Consider the following 20,961-nt stretch of genomic DNA (forward strand, 5'->3'; position numbering starts at 1 on the left):
ATTTCCTAGGATGTATGCAATTCCCTCTTGATAGTTATCTGCTTCAGCAAACTCGGACAATCAGAAATGTGGCAGATGATCTGGACCTCTTCCCTAATAACAAGGGAAACTGAGTGGGAGAAAAGAATTAAGGTAAATGGAAATTTGAAATCGCAATTAAAAAAAACTATCTGGACAACAGAGACATGAATAACTCTATGAAGGAAGGTATGAGATTGGTTGTCAGCCCTTTGATGGGCAGCTATTAATCAAAATCTTTTTACTTTTATAACCACTGCTTAGAGAAAGTATACGCCAAGCCCTACTGTGCATGCAGATAACAAGAAAAACGATTGTAGAAGTATTAAAAGTGATTCTAAACCAAACTGGCCAGCCATGGGACACTGGAAAAAGGAGGCGATATCTGCACTGCAAAGGAAGCTGACACACTAACCAAAACAGCCAGTGGGGAGTGTGATTCCAAGAGGTGTAACTTTCTCTTTTAAATACAGCTAAGTTGAAAATATATAATCTGTTTTAGATAACTGGAAATGGAATCTTCATATGTTAAGCAAAATTATTTTAAATTTAACTTGTTCTGAGTTTCAATAATCTAATATCAGTGGTATATTTTTAACTCATAGGCAAGTGAACTGAAGTGTAAGGCTTCATGAATCCATACATCCTGCTCAGTCACAAACTGCAGACAATGTATGGTGATGAGCAGCAGCACTCACACTGTCTTTTAGTTCTATCCATTCATTTACTAATTCTTCTGATTATTTTTGAACCTTAGGGCCAATATCAACCACATCTGACACAAAGACAGTGATACTACCTCCCTCCAAGTGTGGTTAAACAAGCTAACTAAATGGAAACAGTGCCTAGGTAAATAAAGCTTCAAACCAGTGCCCTCAGTGAGCCAAAGGCAGCGATATGAGCTGTACAGTTCACAGCATATGCATGCCAGTTGAGCAGTCAGCACCTAGCTTGGAGCTATGCATGGTGCCTCTTGCTCAGCCAGCAGTTCAGGGACACAGAGGAGGAACAATGATGATGAGGAAAGCAGAGGAAAATGGAGAGGGTGTTGGGAGCAATGGGTATTGCAGGGGCACGAGTCCATAGGGAACGCTGCGGGTTGAAAGGGCTATCTGGTGCTCCCAAAACACAGGATACAAATCAGCACAGAAATAGGTTTCATTATTCTGCTGGTCATAGAATGACTTGTATAAAGCTGTGCTTGCATTGAATTAATCACTTCAATATGTACAGAGATGCTCAGTTTGTTTTGTAACAGCAGTTACTGTGCATGTGAAGTTTCTCGGCAGTATTGGATTAATCAGATCCCTGCAAGTAGAAAACAGATAAAACTGTGTAGGTTGGCAAGATGTCAATACACAAAACTGATAACTTCTCAGCATCTTCTGAATGCATAAAATGCTCATGTGCTCAGTAGCTGCTCTTATTACGAAAATCTCCATAGACGTATATAAGAACTGTTTCCATGAACATACGTCAGATTTTTTTCCTGGAAAACGGTATTAGAGTCATCATAGCAAAATCTTTATAAAAAAGACTAACTTTGTTAGCTTCTTTTCATTCTCATGAGAACTACAACACAGAGGAAATAATTTTTCAAAAGTAAAAACCCTGCAACTGTTAGTGCATTCCACTCAGAAGAGCAGATGTGTTCAACTTGAGTACGAGTGCGCTACTTCGTCAGTAAGCAGAAGAGGCGTTGTCTGCTAGAGCGTGAAGGATGTCACGCTGACTTACAACATTAAAAGAAAATTGAAAACCTCATCATTTTATCAAGCCAGTTAAGGGCTGAGCAAGAATAAAGAATTCTTCTGAAAACTGTTATTGCAGTTCTTTTTTGTCTAGCAAGCACAGAAAACCATATTCAAAGTAGAGCCAAAACCATGTCATGTATTTGCGAATAGGCCTACGGCTATTAATAGGCTCTATTAATCACTATCTGGAAAAAGGACTTTTTTCTAATAATAGAAGTAACCATGCTATTCTGAAAACTACATTAAAAGTACTTCACATCAATGCATCTTAAACAATATTTCAAAGCAAATCTGCATCTCATAACCCTCATTACAGGTAAAAAAACAGAAGTTAAGGGAAGCTGGATGGGTATTGCTGACACAAACTAGTTCGAGACCACCCAGTGCTCTGGGTAACACATCAGGCTGTTTAATTCCCTCAGATCTTATACTGCATGTGTAGATAAACAGAGAAACATTTTCCAAGGAAAACTGAGAGGAGAGGCTGATAAACCAGAGGGTTGCACTGCGATTCAGAGGGTACTGGATAGGCTGGAGAACTGGGTCAATAGGAATCTCATGAAGTTCAGTGAGAGGAAACTCAAAGTCCTGCATCTAAGTATGAATAACCTCATGCACCAGTATAGGCTGGGAGCTGACCATCTGGAAAGAAGCTCTGCAGAGAAGGACCCAGGGATCCTGAAGGACAAGAAGTTGACCATGACCCTGCAATCCACCATCATGGCAAAGAAGGACAACAGCATTCTGGGTTACACCAGGAAAAGCAACAGCTGGAGGCCAAGAGAGGTGATGCTTTCTCTGTACAGTGCACTGGTGAGGCTGCATGTGGAGTACCATGTCCTTTTCTGAGCTCACTAGTACAAGAAATGGAGTTACTGGAGTGAGTCCAACACAGGGCCACAGGGACTGCAGCATTTTTTCTATGAGGAGAGGCTGAGTGCTGTGACTGTTCAGTCTGAAGAAGACAAGGCTCAAGGAGATGTTATTAGTGTATATAAATACCTGACAGGAGGGATGAAGGGCACCAGACCCTTCTCAGTAATACCCACAGACAGAAAAAGAGGCAATAAGAAAAAACAGAAACACAAAGATATTCCATCTGAATAGAAAAAACCCCACTTTTTTATGGTGAGGGTTCTCAAGTACTGGAACAGGTTGCCCAGAGAGATTGTGGAGTCTCCATCTGTGAAAATGTTCAAAACCCTACTGGACATAGTACTGGACAACCTGCTCTAGTGGATCCTGTTCGAGCAGGGGATTGGAATAGATCTCAAAAGGTCTCTTCCAATTTAAATGAGTCTCTGATTTTATGAAAAAGTACATAAAGCCTCCTCTTCCTCCCAACTCTATTTCAGCTATGTTTCAAACGAGCAGAGCAAGTACTACTTATTACTTCTGAAGAACAGATGTATCCACCTAACCTTGGGAAAGGACTTTAAATTTTGAATTTTGAGCAGATAAGGTACTTATCTTCCTGTGATTTTCCAGGGTAGCTCACTGTCTTTCAGACACCATTGGGAGCCCCTTGCTCAGGGTTTTCGTTTATCTGCAAAAGGCCAGGCACCCAGAATCCGGGTGTTCCAAAGCCAAAGTTCATAGTAGATGCAGCTCTCTAACCTGTCTGTAAATGCTTCATAGGTAGAATTTATATAAATCATGATGCAGTCAAATAATAAGACTACTATTCCTTCTCTCAGTCTTCTAATTCAATACCACAAAGTACTCCCTAACTGATTATTTGCTCTGTCCTTAGCATATAATAAATACCTGTTTGTCTTATTTAATGTACACTATTCAAAGCTTGGACTGAATAGAGACTTACAAATTTCCTTTCTGCTTTTCAGTGGTGTCTGAGTGCTTTACAAACATTAATGCATTTTTTTTTAAACACACCTCTCTGCAAAGAACATTTTTCAGATTTGCATAGTCAATGTAAAATATTTAAGCCCTTTTTTCCCCAAATAATGTTTTAGTATTTAAGGCAGACTACTAAATTATTTCAATTTTACCCATCGATGTCAAGTATTTCTGCGAATCAGATCCAAAATCTAAGCAGGGATTCCAGAAAAAGAGAAGAATTAAGTTATTACTAATTAATAAAAAAAATCTCATTTAAGGTATTTATTTAGCACCACAGGACAACAGTATGATAGGTAAGAGCAATTTTCCAAAGCAGTATTCAACTATTTTATTTATAAAGTCACTTTCTCTCTTGTAGGCTCCCACCTCATTCTTCCTTTTTTCCTTGTCTTAAATGCATATAAATGTAGAAAGGTTCCTGCAGAAAACTGCCTCCTATCAAAACACTGAGACCACAAGAGAAAGCCTGCATACTCAGTTTTAATAACCACTGCCATAGCTGTTCACGAAATAATAAAGAACAGTTGCATGGTAGAGCACACAAACAATTGTGTAGGAATGGCAAACCATATGCAAATCAATAATAAAGATTTTTAGCAATCCAGTTCTATGGAGAGAGATTAACCAGCGACAGAATACCATGTTGTTCCCAAGCATCTACAATATAGCTTGTGAAGCGGGACAAAAATCAATTAAAACCCACATAAGGGAAGAATTAGGCCAACACAGTTCCCAGATTGATTTTTCTGGTAAATCTATCAAGAGAAGCAAGGCAAGAACACTCTCACTTTTGTGCACTCCTGTGTACAATCCATAGTTCAAAATAGTCAGCTGTGCCAATTAGTATTTCTGGAGTTCAGTTCAAACTTACTCTTTGATGTAATTTGTATTACAAAAATGGAATTAAAAGGAAGGAGAAGAATCTCATTTGCAATAGTGACCAAAATCTCTACATTTTTGACTAATCAGATTATCTTTCGGAAAATTCAAGATCAATTTTTGCCCTGACCTCTCTATCACTAACTTCAAAAAATCATGTTTTATGTGAGTGAATTACTTAGAATAAAAGCCTAGCTTAACTAGATACTTTTTATGTTGGTTTCTTTTTCATCCACATTTCTTCTATCTTCCTTTGTACTTTCCAGCATTTCTTTTAATACTTAAAAATGTTTAGGGGGAAACAGTTGGAAATTATTAGCTTTTCCTCTATGGATGTTTTTTTAAGAGAAGTCTTTGATATGACATTACATATGCAAACTATTACATCTTAAAATTGAGTCGTTTATGCTTCATTTGGCTTATAAATCATTGCTTTCTTATGCCTAATTAAAAATTGTTCAGTGATTGCCAAAAATTAAAATATTCTGGATATAATTTTGACATGAAAACTACTAAGTAGTGAAATCTTGTAAAGAATTTACAAGTAAGATGTAAAAGAAAGAACACACCTCTCTAATAGCATAGAATATGCAGATTTACATGTACAGGCTAGCAACTAAAAAGTACTAAAACTATCACTCAATAATGCCTTGGAATTAAATATCCAAATATCAAAACCCTCCTCCTTTTTCATGTGAAAATAAAGACTGAATTATAAAGTTCTCATACAATATGGGTGCCTTCTGAGACTATCACATTCTTTCCAATTCAGGATGCAGAACAATTAATTTGCTACAGCCAAATTGCTCTACTACCATACTGGTACACTAATGCTTTCCCTTGTAAATTAGAGAGGCAAATTTCAGATGCTCAACAACCTGAGACAAAGGTTATCTTCTAATCAAAGCACTTCTCTGCTGTGTGAAGGCTGAGAGCACAAGAATGCTATAAGAGATTAAATTATACAAAGTTATTAAAAAATGCATTTTCTTTTTTGAGGAGGAATGATTTCTGGGTATTTTCTTTCCATATTCTCCAAAGCACACAATTTATAGCAAAAGCTCTCTGAAAAAAACCCTAAAGTTTGTAATTCAATTTATCCTACTAATAGATAAAAAAGGTATGGTTTGGGGAATATACTACATAAGCTTAACTTTCATCTCCCTGACAACAGACATTCAGTAAGTTTGGTGTTTTCTCATATGGGTTTCTCATATTCCTTGATCTACATTTATTCTCTCCAGATATCTTATAATCTTATAATATGCACAGCCAAAGAAAAAGAAATACTACAACAGTTTTATGTCATCCTTAAAGGGTATTGCTTCAAACCATCTGTAAAGGCAAACTTTTCTACGTAAAGCCTGCAAAGCATTTCTGATTTTCAGAAGTTTTCAGAATTCATTTGCAGAACCTCCATTTTACAAAAAGCATAAAAAGGGGGTAAGGTGTACCAACATGTTTGTTATTATGCAGTAACTCCTGAAATGCAAATACTTAGAAGATATCTCACAATATTTTGTTTAAGCATACAACAGAAGTGGAGAGAAAAGTGGCTCTATCTGGTAACTGCACCTTAGTTCATTTCAGCTGCATATTCAGAAGTATATAATTGTTTAAAGAATTATCTTTTCTCTGCACAAAAGGAACTCGGTTACTTGCAAATTGCAATTCCTCAGCCAAATTCAACGTGCCGTGATGCTGGAAGAGGATTTGCAAATTTCAACCATCTCATCCATTAGAAAACATAAAGATCGACATGAGTATCCAGGCTGAAGTTCAGCTATGCTTGGGCTTAGTTGTTTTATTCATAACTTCAGTACATCAAACACAGACTTCCAAATATCAAATAGTTTATAAGTACCACAATGGGTGAAAACACAAAATCATTTATTTATTTTTAAAAAGCAGAGTTACAATTTAACCCAACCAACCATGGAATTAAAAATAATTATTCATCTCAAGAAATGTGTTTTACGGGAGAAACTGAAAAGTGGTTGTGAAATAGTTCTGGCCACCAGTAGTAAAGCTGACTATAAATGCCTGTCTGCTTAAGAACTATTTTAATATCCTTGGCAAATATTTGCAGTTATGGTTAATAGGGGTAGGAACCTTTGAGGTTGCTCAAATTCCTGATCAGTATTTCTTAAACCAAAAGATTTATGGCCCCGCACTGTAACATATGTGATGAAAATAACTTGTCTCATATCTAAGAGTATGCAAGTCACCTAGACAGGACCAGGCTGGAAGCTACTTAACAGTGCACACAGGAAGCCTAACACCTGACAACTTTACAGTCCATACTGTTCAGGATTTTGAGATATGGCAACTGGGACTGAAAAAAAACAGTGACAACTTGAAATCCTGGGCAAATTTACACTCCTCAAATTTGGCTGGACAGAATCCCAATAGGTTGCAATATTTCTTTCAGGTTTCCTGTGTCATAGGAACAACAAACTTTAAGGTAAGAGAAAGGAAAAGGCATCTGAAAAGAGTTTTGAGGGGAAAGCCCTCAGCTCCTTTCACTGCTTAGGCTTACAATGAGAATTTCAAGGCTGGGAAAGCAGTGGTAGAGAAAGCTTTCTGCAACACTAATATTTAAAAAGCCACCTGTTAAGTTGTCTTGCACACCTTTTAATGTTCGTAAATGAGTGTCAACAGATGTGCATTTTTAACTGAAAGATTTCCTAAACTCTAGTTTGCTACACTATCCTGACCAGCAATATCAAAAGGTGCCAGTAGAATTATGAAGCCCAGGAGAGGTTAATCTAACAGCAACCAAAAATTCAACTACCTACAATTTCCTTTTCCAGGACGTGTACGATAAAATAGTCACGTTCTGCATCCTCTACACATGACATATTTTCTCTCTATTTTCCAACAGAAATGCCTCGATCCTTAGAATTCTGCGGGTTGAGGGGTTTAGCACACACACATTGCAACACCTTCACACTACTCCCTTCTGCTCTTTGGTGGATGAGGGAAAACCAGAATTCCTTAGTACTTCTGTTGTTGCCCAGTGGCACTGCAAAAGCATTATCACTACAAGTAGTAACAGGCCACAGGCCTTAGGCTAACTTTATGCTAACTTATGCTACCTTTGCATAAACCTTAGAGTTTAAGTATGGGGTAACAGCAAACATTCTGAAAACATGGATACGGGACTATAAGCAAGTCGCTGATGGTCCATTACTAGAAAGAGCTGAGCAAGGACTGCTTTACGGGTAACAAGAAAAGGAGTTAAGCATGAAAAACCCAGATGAACAACAGAGTTAAGCACCTGGTGTGGCTTGGAAAATAACAGGCATTGTGCAGTAGTCCGGGGGCAGATACCAAAGGCTAAGAACAGTCTAGAAATACAAAACTTCTTATGAAAATGCAACTTCTTTAATTGAGGTGGTACAATCACGGCAGAAAACATCACTGCAGGAGTGCTGCGGGACTGCCACAGCCGCAAGCATGCCTCTTGCTGTCCCTGCCTTCTTGAAGGACTCCTTCTTTCCCTGCCAATAGCCCTCGCTTTCCCTCTCTTCCACCTGCCTAATTCTTCAAGGATGTTTTGACCTGTCAGCTAATGATCCTGGGCTACATATAGCTCTTGGCTAGTTCTTTTTCTCTAAAGATTGTTCAAAAGGAAGTATGCACATTGCCTTAATTCTTTCATAAAGTTAAGAGAGAAAATCAGAAACTAAGCGATACATTTACGCTTTTCTCCAGAGGCATATTTATACTAAGCTATCATTCTTAGCAATTAAAATTATTTACTTAAGTCCAATCATTAGCTAAAAATGTTAAAAAAGTAAAGTGTGAACATGCAGGCAATCCGGGCTTCACAGCCAATTTCTGTGAAAGAAAATGACCTTGAACAGGATGCATAGTTCCACTTACAAAAGCTGTCCATAACTACTACAGGGTGAAAGACCATCATCCTTGCAACAGCTGGTAGAAGCATAAGGCCTTGAGACAGGCGTGTACCCATAAGACCTGTATCCATTGTAGGCAGCAAGTCTAGAAGAAGTGAGTCTATAGAGAATAAGTGAGTCTACAGAGAAAATCCAGAAGTATTTTGGTACTGTACTGGAGCAGAAATAGAAGCCTATGGTGAAACAATAAGAAACAATCATCTGAAAGTTGTTGGCTTTTGTGATCAAGGGATGTAATCTAGAAAAGCAGGACTAGTGGTAAGAGTACTGGTTTGGGTACAACTGCCTAAAAAGAAAAAATTTCTTCTCTTGGGAAACAAATCTAGGAGATTACTAAAAAGGACAATTACAAGAAAAGTTTCAGATGGAAAGCAGAAAAACACTGAAGATCAACATGCCTGCCCTGCTCTTTAGGTATTTGGAAATCAAAATGGAAACACACAACAGGAAGATGCAAGTACTTACAACTTCAAATTAATATAAAGATGAGGCACAGACAAGGAAGCACAAAAGCTGAAGTGTAAAAATGAATTTACATTTAGCAAGGAACACAAATGGCAACACAGAAATGCTTCCTATTAAAAGTAAGAAGAAAAGAAATATAGGACCTTAATGGAAAAGAAGAACAAGATGCTCTACAGAAGATTGACACAGCCAATTCCTTTTTTCTACTGCCTCCATAAAAATAGTGATGTCTGATCACAAACTGGAATGTACTGTCTGTAGGCCTAAGGGTAAATTATATTTAGTGCATCCTTAGCGAGCCAGGTGAACAATCCATGAATTAGCAGTGATCATTTTTGCAAACTGATTATCTTGGAGGTTAGAGAATACCAGAAGGGCTGTAATGGGGAAAACAGAAAATAGATCTCTTTAAAAAGGGCCAGAAAGGATAATCCAGGGAATCTGTAAGTCAGTGAAATTTCTATTCCTACCTAAGTATTAGAACAAATTAATATAAGAGAATTTATAAGCAACCAGAAGATATGAAAGCCGTAAAACAAGAGCTAACATGAATTTGCCAAGAACATGCTTCTGTCAAAACAATGCTATTTCCTCCTCTAACTGAACAGCTTGCCTAATGCCCACAGCAACAGATACACTAACTCTCAACTGTAGTAAAGCTTAGCTATCCCATGCTACGTTTTATCAAGTTCTGGAAAATTAATTCTATCAGGGCAATGTGGTTCAAAATGAAAACTCAGAGTCCTTATTAACATTTTATTATTAAAGTGGAAAACAAGTGGTTCTAATTCGTTTAATTGCAAGCTTAGAAAACAGAACAGAATATACCCATATGGAATTTGCAAAGGCCAAGCTAAGTCAAAAACACTTTGTAAGCCAAAAATTAGAAGTCAGAATCATCTTGACAATTAAAGAAATGGTTTTAAAATCAACAATACCTAAAAGTGCAAAATAATGTAAGAAATCAAATGGAGAAATACAAAAAGGGAAAAGAACAGCTAGGCAGCAATACAGTGGGGACAGATCTGGTGTTTATAATTATTGCAAATAAATTTGTATCCACCCTGTGATGCTGTAGAAAAAAATCCAACGAACTCAAAAGCTTTTATTTTTCAAACTGCATCAGTCCAATAAGATATTAACTGTTTTTATAAAAATTGCCTTCTTGTTGTCCTTAGATGATAGAACACTTAACTTAAGGACCAAATTTTCACAAATACATTCTTACACAGCTGGAAAGTGCATACTAAGTATAGGAAACAACACACATTTTTCTTAAGATTTGTTTACTTGCCTGTAACATTCTGTTAGTTCTGATATCTATGTACATTACGTGTAAATAGAAAATTACTATTTTGAAATTTTGTCCTTTGACGTACATAAAAAAATCCTTTGAAATAATATTTTACCTATATTTTCCTCAGCCCTAACCATTTCAATATAATATATGATCATTTAATATTTAAATATACTACTTCAATATTTACACTTTCTGTTTCTCAATGCATACTTTAGGTTCCTACTTCTCACATTCTCTATCATGTTTTAACAGTTGCAGTAAATAAGATCAAGAAGCGTTCCTTAGCTGTTCAAATAAACAATCCTTGACACCAAAATAAAAACTTGAAATTAATATAGCAGATACTAATTAGCATAACAGAAATTTACTGTAACAGACTTTTCTCAAACCAAGGTGTATCAATTGATAGATAGTAGCACATAAACCTGTCAACGTCTTACCATTAATTACTGGGGTATAAACAACAATTCCAACCAAATTAGGATCAGATACAGTTGTGTCCAGAATAAGGCCACCAATACTGAAAAACAATATAGTACAATATTTAGAATAAGGCAAGCAGGTACATTAATTAGTATTTAAAAACCATTTTAGCAATCTGCCTTAGAACATCTTCAAGTCACTATTTTTCTCTCAATTCATCTTTCCCCCTTTCTCCATTACCATGCTCTCAGCTACAGATTAACATCACTATAGTTAGTTATGGACTTCTTGTACAATAAAGAGCATGGAAATTCAGACAATCACTACACTTTTAAAATTCATAGCTTTCATTGGATTAAATAATCTCTTAGATCAGTGTATAATCTTGATTGGAAAATGCAGGAGATTAATATTTCTTTCTTTTTTTTACAGCACACTTCTGCTCAGTTGTCACAGGCTACTGCTGCCTTCCCGACTCATTCCCACCTGTGACTTAACTTCGTAACCTCCTCATTTTGGGAGATTAAGGTTTATTCACAATCTACACTCTAGAGGTACCTTAAATGTTTCTTTTAAGTACAAACAGGTATTAAATAAGATATACAGAGACACAGGATGACTATCAAGATGAAGCAAGACAAAGAGACTTACCTGCTTATAACCATGGCAGTTATAACAGGCTCCCATCCTGAATGGAGAACAGTTCTGGTTGCTGGGTGTTTGGCAGCTATGACAATCCCCATCGGAGTCAGAGCCAAAAAAAAGGCACCAACCAAAGGAGATACATAGTAATACGTCTCTAAAATAATAATAGAGGAAAAAAAACCAAAACAAACTATTTTACTTTCAAGACATTCCTATACATTTTCCCTAATTAAGAACTCTAAAATAAATTATAAACTATATAATGCAACTGAGGAATTTTAATAGTCTTTATCACTACTGTTCCTAAAGTTGCAACTACTGCCCTAAACAATATGGTTAACAGCAGCCACCTGCAATCACCGTCTCCCATCTTCTCAAGGACAGAACTATCTGTACAAAGAAGGAATATGAAGAGGACTTTTGTATGATGCTTTGTGATAAAAATGCAATAAGGATGTGCAATATAAAACATCAGTTTGTAACATATCTAAAAAAACAAACTGAATATACTGAAAATGCATTTTGTCTATGCACAAATTCATAGCATGTGTACACCCCCTTCTTTCCCAAGCACAGATAATATGGTAATCTTCCCAGAAGCAACATATCTAAAATGATGCAAGCACAATGTGTAATATTGAGACATTTATATCAGTAGATGAGTTGTTTTATAACCAGTCTGAGTCTGAAAATTCACAGCCACAATTCTGCTGCTTGCACCTATCCATCAGAATTGCATCATATTTCATAGGAACACAACTGCAAATGCCAGTGAGTACCATCATAAAGCTGAGCTTATATGGCAAACAGCTGCCTCCACAGAAAGAATACTATTTGTGCAAATTACTTCATTTTACAATCCTATCCACACAGAAGCTATTACAGTGAACCAAGACTTCCTAATGTTAAATACATTTTGTCTAAATTTTCAGAATTTGGACAAATCTTAATGCAAAACGTATTTTAAATTAACACGTTGAAGCAGTTGTTGTAGAACACACTAACACTTTACCAAAGAAGAATATTTAGTGTATATATATATATTTTAAAAGTATTCTCACTCATGCATTATGGCCTGTTGCAAAGGCTGCAAATTCAAGCAGTTACTACTTTGATGTTATCTCGGTGGAGTTAAAAATTACTTCTGGAAGAATTGCAGTAGAGTTTTTAGAAGTTGCTGTCCTTCCTCACTGACTGGAAACAACTTCTGCAGCAGAGCCAGCAGAAAAGATAGTAAGATACTTTTCACTGGGTAAGCTTAAAGTAGAAAGCTATTAGAATGAGAATGCAAAGTAATTCTCTCCAAAAGAGAAGTATTTTTTTCCTTTCCTTATCTAACTATTCTACAGTGTATTATCTCCTTTGTGGTGCCTTTTTTCCCCTCCTTTTTCCTCTTTCTGTGAACTAAGAGGTGGGCCTAATGTACTCAAAAGAGTACACACAGTATATGATTCCTTTATTTGATAAATACAGTTTTGTTTTATCAAACTTAACAAAAAAAGACAAAAATGTACTGATACAAAGTTCTTGAACTACTTGCTGCCCAGGTAAACGCATCCTTCCCTCCACTTGCAATGAAGAAAAATCTCTGTTTGCACTCAAATTGGTCACATGGAAAGGCATCATTCATTCTACATCTATTTATTTAATATTTTGAAATTATCTCCTTTTCCCCTCTCTTTTTTTTTTCCAAGACACAAATCATGCTGTATCCCTGCTACTTTCTCCCTCTCCGTCTGTTCCTCTCATATGGACCCAAAGTGAGGCATCAGCATGGATCAGACACCCAATAACTGATTTAAAGGTCAGAATGAGAGATTAGCTCTAATGTAGTACATTCAGTAAAATAGAAAAGGTCACAAAATAAGTTCCAAGTCTTTGCCACACTTTGGAGAGGTTGCCAGTTTTATTAAAAAAAAAAGTCAGCAAAGATCCTGTGTTGCAAACAAACCCTGAACAGCAAAATACAGATGCAATGGTGAGCATTACCCTAATTAATCACTAATTTTTGAAATTTTCACTTGTACATCAACAATTAGCCCACTTTACTCTTTATTACAGGATTTCTACCAACACGGGAAAGGAAATAAAGTTTTTTAAAGTATGCTTTTTACAATAATTTCTTTTTTAATCCCACTAACAACTAAATAACATGTTAGAATTTGTTCATGAAAAAAAGGGAGAGTATTTAACTATCTGCACCAGTCTACAAGCTTGGAGAGGTAGTCCAAGAATGTAGTCCAAGAATTACAAAGAACAGTAAAACCAAGTGAAGTATACAATATAATTCCTTTCTTCTGAAAAATAAAAAATGCGCACATAGATAAAACTGAAATCAGCCCAGCAAACGAACCATGAATACTAACCAAAAATTATTTAATAGGTAACTTTTAAATAAATAATAACTATGTAAAATATAAAATATAGATATGCATATGTCATCCTGCCACAGAAATGTTTTGTAAGTTTTTAAAAAGAGGAAAAAAATATGCAAAGACAGTCTTGCTAGTGTAAAATGATTCAGGAATTATAACAAAAATAAATATAATTTACATCTGCAGTGCAACAAGACTATTTCAGAAGTCAGCAAGCAGTCAGAAACAAGGGCAGCTTGACAAATCTTGGAAAACATGATTAACCCATGGCTGATTATTAAACCTTTCACTAGTTGAATTCAACACATTTTAAGTTAGTTAATAGCAGCTACAGGTAAAAAGGAAATATGCATTCATAAAGTGACACAGGCTATCATTTCTACAGCAAACAAAGCAAGTTAGATGAACTGTCAAGTAGGTGAATATGTGTTTTATAGCAATAAAACTAAAGTGCATAGTGACACAAAAGCAAACAACATGAAACCAAATGCAACCAGTGTTCTTTTGGGTTGTTTGTTTGTTTGGGTTTTTGGGTTCTTTTTGGGGGGGGAGGGGGGCTTTTTTGTTTGGTGGTTTTTGCTTTTCTTTTTTTACACACTAACAAAGGACTTTCAAGACTGCTCAGCAATGGCTCAACTTTGTTTCTCTGAGTCAACAGCAAATGAGAGGAATACATTTTTCTGGCCTATTTGTTCACCAATGTACAAATGTCTTAATTTCACCATGGAGAAAAGTACAGAGAAAACTTACAAACTAGGTTTTATATCCAAGTCCTTTAAATGCAGTTGGACATAAAACGGACTCTAAAAGCTACCCCAATGTTGCAATACTTTTTTCTTCTTGAAAGGAAAAAAGCCAGGAAGTGGCTCTTAGGAGTGGGAGATCTCCAAGGACAGGACACAGCCAGAGCTTAGATTCTTATTTTTAAAAAACCCTCTGCTATGATAAGATACTGGCACTTCATTGAGGTTCTCTGTTCTAAGAGAACAGAGGGAATGATAAATAAACAAATAAATAGGCCAGCAACCATCCCCATGCTGCTAAACAAGGAGGAAATCAGAAAAACATATTGATCTGTTTACAAGTTTTAGACCAGACAACTGAAATTCACCCTCCCCAGGCTTTTTAAGGCAAAGATGATGTATACGTTAAGGCAAGGCAGTTGCTCCCTACCAGAATTTCAAATTCTGCTGCCAGTCTATTAAGTCGAACTAAAAACAGTACTACAGAAGCAATTGATAGTTTGGAGTTACATTACAGAATCTGTTGCAAGTGAGCAATGATAATCTCCAGTTACCTACAGGACCAGCTCCAGTTTAAGTCTTGGGAACAAAGCACAGGACTTTTTTGTTGAGCTGTGGGAGGCTCTACTTGTAGAACACCTTATCATAAGGATCTAAAAAGATGATAACTTTGAGATGCATCATGTAAGGAAAGGTACTTCATATTTAATTCACAGAAGAACAAAATGTATTCTGCAATAGCTGGAGAATAGGATGAGAGAATAAATGACTCCTCTTTTAGGGATAACTTCACTCAAATATTGATAGATTTATAGCAGGTAGCTTACATGATAAAAGGAACCTCACTCAACCGGGCTCTGCTATAGAATTTATTCCATCCCACAGTGGAAAATCAACTCCTAAAAGCACTCAACTCTTCAATGAACTTTGGACTGTGAGGTTAAATTAAAAAAGGAAGGAGGGAGGAGAAAAGACACAAGGTTCTTAACCAAGTCCTTATTGATCTTCTTTTGCTTTTAAGCTTTCATCCCTTTAGTAAACAGTGATATAAATTAATTTTCTAGTTTGGAGAACTCAGATGCTTAATATTTTACTCCTTGTGCCAGTTATCTACTGTGACATACTGTCCAGTCCAGTGCCACTGAAAACAATGCAACCTCTAGTAGGAGTCAGAGGTGAATCGGAAATTTACTACTTCAAAGCATCTGCTAGGAACCTGAAAATAATAACGTGAAACACAATTTGTCTCCTCAACTCGGCATCATCATGCATGAGAGATAAATGCATATATTTAAGTCAGGTTCTGTGAGGAAAAAGGAAATCTTTAAATGAAGTCTTCAGATCATTACTGACAAATAAGCAACATGGACTTCCACACTTAATATATTAGGTCTTCCTATTCCAGAGCATTCCCCGTGTTCTGTTCCAGGAATAGGAGCCGGGTCCCAGCGACGGTCCCGGGGAGCCCTCTAGTGCTTTAACAAGGATTCACAAACACACATCTTTTTAGGGAGTTGGTAAGACAAAACTGTTATTAAATTCCCCACGTTTGACAGCCATTATTTTTAAAGCACTCAGCTGAACTTTAAAGAAATTATACATATGATGGTGGCCAAACAAGATGTTTCATTTGGCCCTAGCCTAGGTAAGAATGCTACTGTACTTTCCCCTGCCTCTTCTGGGTATATCTTGAAGCATTCTCTCAAACCAAAGGCTGAGCGCAGATGTACAGCTCTGTTACAGACAAGCAGAAAGCTTGTACATAAATAATTTCCCCCTTCCAGTCTTGTTATCTGAAAACAACTTTTCCCCTGCAGAAAGGAGCCAGAAACTTCCACTTTGTTTCAGTACATTTGAGTATTTAGGCTAATAAATCATAGGGAAAATGAATTAATTCAGAACACAGTTCAGAGGTGATTTCACCTGCTTCATTACTAGCCCATAAACTGTGGGTTTCTTCGTAACATTCCCATTGTGCTTGTTATTCTAGCATTGAGAAAACAGGGAAATGACAAAAAGAATGTAAGAGCAGCTGTGCTGGGTGAGGCCAAAGGTCTCATCCAGTCCAGTATCCTGTGTTTGACTATGGTCAACACTTCAGGCTTGTGGAAACAGGGAAGAAGAAAATGACAAGTTTAGAGTGATGCTTTTTTCAGTGTGCTCTGCCAGCTTCTGCTGCTGTTTGCCTCAGGGACTTCATCCCCCAAATTTGTGCCTGCATCACTCTGTTCAGTACTCCTCACTGAATTCTTCGCTGATTAATTTATCCAAATAGTTTTCTAAAATCACTTTGATCCTCTTAATACACTATGGCAGTAAGTTCCACATCCCAATCACATATAGTGTAAAAAGGCTTAACTTTATTCTTTTTTAACCTGTTGCCTAACCATTTTCTGAATACCTCTCCCTGCCATTCACAACTTTACATACCTCTCCTGAGCTGAAGCTACTCTGTACTTTTATTCCTTGATACTATTTCATAACTCAAATGCATGCACCTTGGAAACCACACATTTCCAAGGGCTTTGTGGTATGTTCTTACTTTAGAAATACTCTCTATTTCTTTCTCTTAGGAAACAGAAAGACATTGAAAAAATATATAAAGAGCAGAAGCAGCCATTTTAATGGTTACTAGATAATTACATATATCACCAAAAGAGAAGTATTTCCAGATCACATAGAAAGAAAATTGGGAGTAACTCTTATTTGGGAAATAAGTTATTAGAATACAATGTAAAGTGTTTCAATATGGTTATGAAATAAACAATAAAATTTAAGTTTAAAAAATATAGAAAATATTAAATAAGGCTGTATTGCACACTGATACATTTAACCTGACATCACATCATTTTTCATATTTTTTTCTACACATGAAAAATCAAATACTGAAAATACAAAATAATCAGTTGAAAACTAAGAAACAAAATGGCAAGTCACACCAAGCTAGCTTGAGTCTTATTAGATACCTTTTCTGATGGATATAGTAATACTTACACAGAACAGCTCAATTTTTTACATTAAAAAAACTTGAGCAATGAGCACAGATGTAAAGAATATCTGTGGTGATATTAACATGTCTGGTAAAACAACTGCGGACAACAGGAAATCTGGCCTGCGGTATGCTATACTATAACTGTCTACAATTATGTCTTTTAAAACACAACATACTTTAAATAGTTTCTGTGGAAGGAGTCACTTGAAGCAATAACTTTATTTTAAACATTGTTCTGAACATTCTTCTCCTTCTGTGAGAAAATTATTTTAAACTCTGTTTCTTCATGGAGGAGATAAAGAAACAGGAACAAGAGGGCTGATATTTGAGTTCCTCATTCTCATTTTCCAAGCTCAGATCTCCTTTGTGAGAATCAAGCATTTCATTACATCAGCTACTATCTAAGCATAGTTTTAATAATCATAACTACGGGCATATTAATTTTTAGCAGACATTGCGATGATGAACCTTCTTCAGTGGTCTGCTCCTTTAAGACAGTAGGATTATGACAGGTCCTAGAAATCAGAAAAACAGTTTCAAAGGGACCGTAGAAACATGCAAATGACGAGAAGAGAAAGATTGCAGACTGGGGAAAAAAAGTCACGCATAAGAAAATTAGTTTGGAGCCATTTGTGTGTAATTCACTTGTTCATAGCTATTAGTGGGCAAATAAGCAGAGAGTAAAAAAACTATCATCAAGAAGTCAGATAGAACTCATGCATGAAGTAGGATTGGATCATTGCTCTCTGTAGTCAGTGGTCAGTGAAAGCCTCTCCTTTGCTGCTAAGCTATTCAGTGGTTATAAATGTTTTCGTCTTCCATGGCAGAACTGCTGTTCTGAAGAAAGATATAGCTAAATAACCAGATCTATGTTTGAAATACAGTCACTAAATTTACAAGACGAAACAAAGCAAAGCAAACAGAAGAGAGCAGGGCCATTATTTTGAGAAGCTGGGAGTGGTTACTTTGTTTACTAAAAAACAGAACGAAATGCTGATAAAATCAAGCACAGGCACATGGAACAGCAGGGAGATGCAGAAGTGTCACACTGTGAGGGAAAAAAAGAGATAGGAAAGAGCTGTAGAAACTGGTGTTGGAAGCTTGAGTAGGGAAGATGAGGAAATAAGGAGGTATTGCAATGGAGGCTTGGAAGGAATCAGAAGGAAACTCACAATAGGCTTTGTGTAAATAATTTAAAAGCCATAGCAATCACAAAGCACAAGCCTATCTAAAATTAGGTTTCACTTCTCTGAATACATATTTCTGGTACACTTGCTATAGTTACTCAAAGTACTTAAATTATTGGATGCCCCCTCCCTGGAAGTGTTGAAGGCCAGGCTGGATGGGGCTACGAGCAACCTGGTCCAGTGGGAGGTGTCCCTGCTGGGGAGGTTGGAACGGGATGATCTTTAAGGTCCCTCCCAACCCAAACCATTTCGTGATTCGATGATTCTATGAAATTACTGTTATTTTGATTTCTGGGCACAGCTGCAGCCTAAGATATATTTGAATGCTGTCTAAAACCACAGCCTAACAAAAAATTTCTCAAAGCAGAACTCTTCTCCCAGCAGCGGATCATGACAGCCAATTCAACTCTTTCAAAAAATGCAAGGGGACAACACTTCAAAAGAGCCCTGAGAAGCAAACATTTGATTAGGCAATGGGCATTCAAGAAATCTTGTATGAAGACAGCTTCCTTACCCCACAGAAAAACAGAGCAACTTCAGCAACTGTGATTTCTAATTCACATGTAGACTGACTCTGATTCCGTGAGAGTCTTTCAGATATTAGTAGACTGTGCCAAGATTGTGGTTAGTGACTTAAATCATCTTAAAAAAGATCATGGGATAATGTTGCAACCCAGAATTTATAATACAGCAGTATAAAGGTTGACACAAAAGTCAAACTAAAAGGTTTTTTAAACCTCTCCCTGCCCTCCTAACCCAAAAGAGGTTCCTAGGGCGACATAAACACTTAGAAACATACTTACCAAGGCAAGTATAAAGACCCTGACTTATCCATGCTAGTATAGCAAGAGTGATAAGATCTCCAAAACTTGCTGCTATAGGAGTGGCAACATTGTCGGGATTAATACCAGTTTTCTTTGATCCAACAATAACTCCAACCATTATTATTCCTAGAGTCAACAAAGAAGACAGTACAGTAACTGTTTCTGCTAGTGTAACTCCACAGAAAATTCCAAGATAATGGCACTTTCAAACTTGGTAAATAAGAAGTCAGTGCTTTGTGCTTTTGTCCAAGGATGATGATTCTTCCCATCTGACTGATGTCTGTATTTTTATGTTTAGCCATTTTTATATATTAAAAAAATACAGAAAGAACACACACACACAAACCAAGAACCATTTTTACAATGAACTATTTTGCTTATGATTAGAACTATCACTATTGAAATTGTAAATCAGCCATTTCATGAAGGAAAAAATATGCAGTGTATTGTTTCTACGCCCTATTAACTTTGGCTGACTGAAATGTAAATTATACTAGGCTGAAAACAACATAAGATCAAATACTTCAACATTTGATAGTGTGCAAGATTTCCAGTCATGGACTTCACACCAAAAGTCAAGAAGCTACATCAGAAATAAAAAACTAGACAACACATACAAATGTCATTGGTTATACAGTTAAAACATTTTAAATTAAGAATGTTGGTTTCTATTTCTTTTCCTATAAACAGCAACACTAACTTTTTAAGAGGCAGAATGCACTGCAGAATGCAAGTGGGTACTGAAAATAAAATTCACATTAATAGTTTTCTTTGGCATAACTTGAGTAATTTCCCTCTCATCATGTAATACACATAAGAGCTTCAATTGTGTATACCATCCCTTGTAATTTTAAAGATTTTTTTTAAATTTGGTATTACAATTTGTACCTATTTTAGCAATATTATGTATTGTAGGCCACATCAGGATTTCACTTTCAGAGGAATGACCTAAAGAGCTACACGCCATTAATTTTTTAAAAGAAAGAATTGAAATGGTCCTGTATTTCAGTTTTTCACATCACAGTATTTCAAAAGCACCTGTTTCATGTGTAGGAGGAGGAAGCTTAGAAAGTAATTTCCTCTGCTGGCCCATAACCAGATAACAACAGAAGTTTCTCTTTGTTTTCAAATGATACATGAGAAGTGGAAAAAACGCACTCATGTTCTTCAGTTCTCTTGCTGCTATTAATTCTGCACATGATCAAACTCAGTAGCTTTGTAGTCACTAAAAAAAAGTGTGTGCTCTTAATTCCATGCAAAACAATTTTGTAATTTTCACATAAATAAGCATAGCAAACTAGTAAAAAAAGGAAGTTAAACATTTCACTTGGCTTACTATAATTAAGACTACTGACTATGTATTATCATTAAGAATTTGTCACAAAGAGAGGTACTTTCCCTCCCCTCATATCCATTAAGTACCATCTTTTATGGTTAATGTTTCCTGACAATCGGGAAGAGAAGATTAAATTCATCACATCATACGGCTTCGGACAGGCATTGGTACTGTTTGTAGAGGTGGACTTGAACTTGGCCCAAACCTTTCACATAACAAGCCAATTTGTTTAGTTCA

At 36.4% G+C, this 20,961-nt stretch overlaps 1 protein-coding gene across 1 annotated transcript in view; it reads right to left on the reverse strand.

Moving 5' to 3' along the window:
• Window positions 1–20,961, reverse strand: part of SLC41A2 (solute carrier family 41 (magnesium transporter), member 2) — a 44,642-nt gene that overhangs the window by 13,218 nt on the left and 10,463 nt on the right. The window contains exons 5-7 of the mRNA XM_010192046.1: window positions 19,368–19,514; window positions 11,274–11,421; window positions 10,640–10,719 (exon numbers count right to left, since the gene is read on the reverse strand). Coding sequence (XP_010190348.1) covers window positions 10,640–10,719; window positions 11,274–11,421; window positions 19,368–19,514 — 375 coding nt within the window. The remainder of the gene's footprint in view (window positions 1–10,639; window positions 10,720–11,273; window positions 11,422–19,367; window positions 19,515–20,961) is intronic.

The sequence above is a fragment of the Mesitornis unicolor genome, unplaced genomic scaffold (genome assembly GCF_000695765.1).
Source record: "Mesitornis unicolor isolate BGI_N332 unplaced genomic scaffold, ASM69576v1 scaffold36319, whole genome shotgun sequence".
Taxonomy (NCBI): domain Eukaryota; kingdom Metazoa; phylum Chordata; class Aves; order Mesitornithiformes; family Mesitornithidae; genus Mesitornis; species Mesitornis unicolor.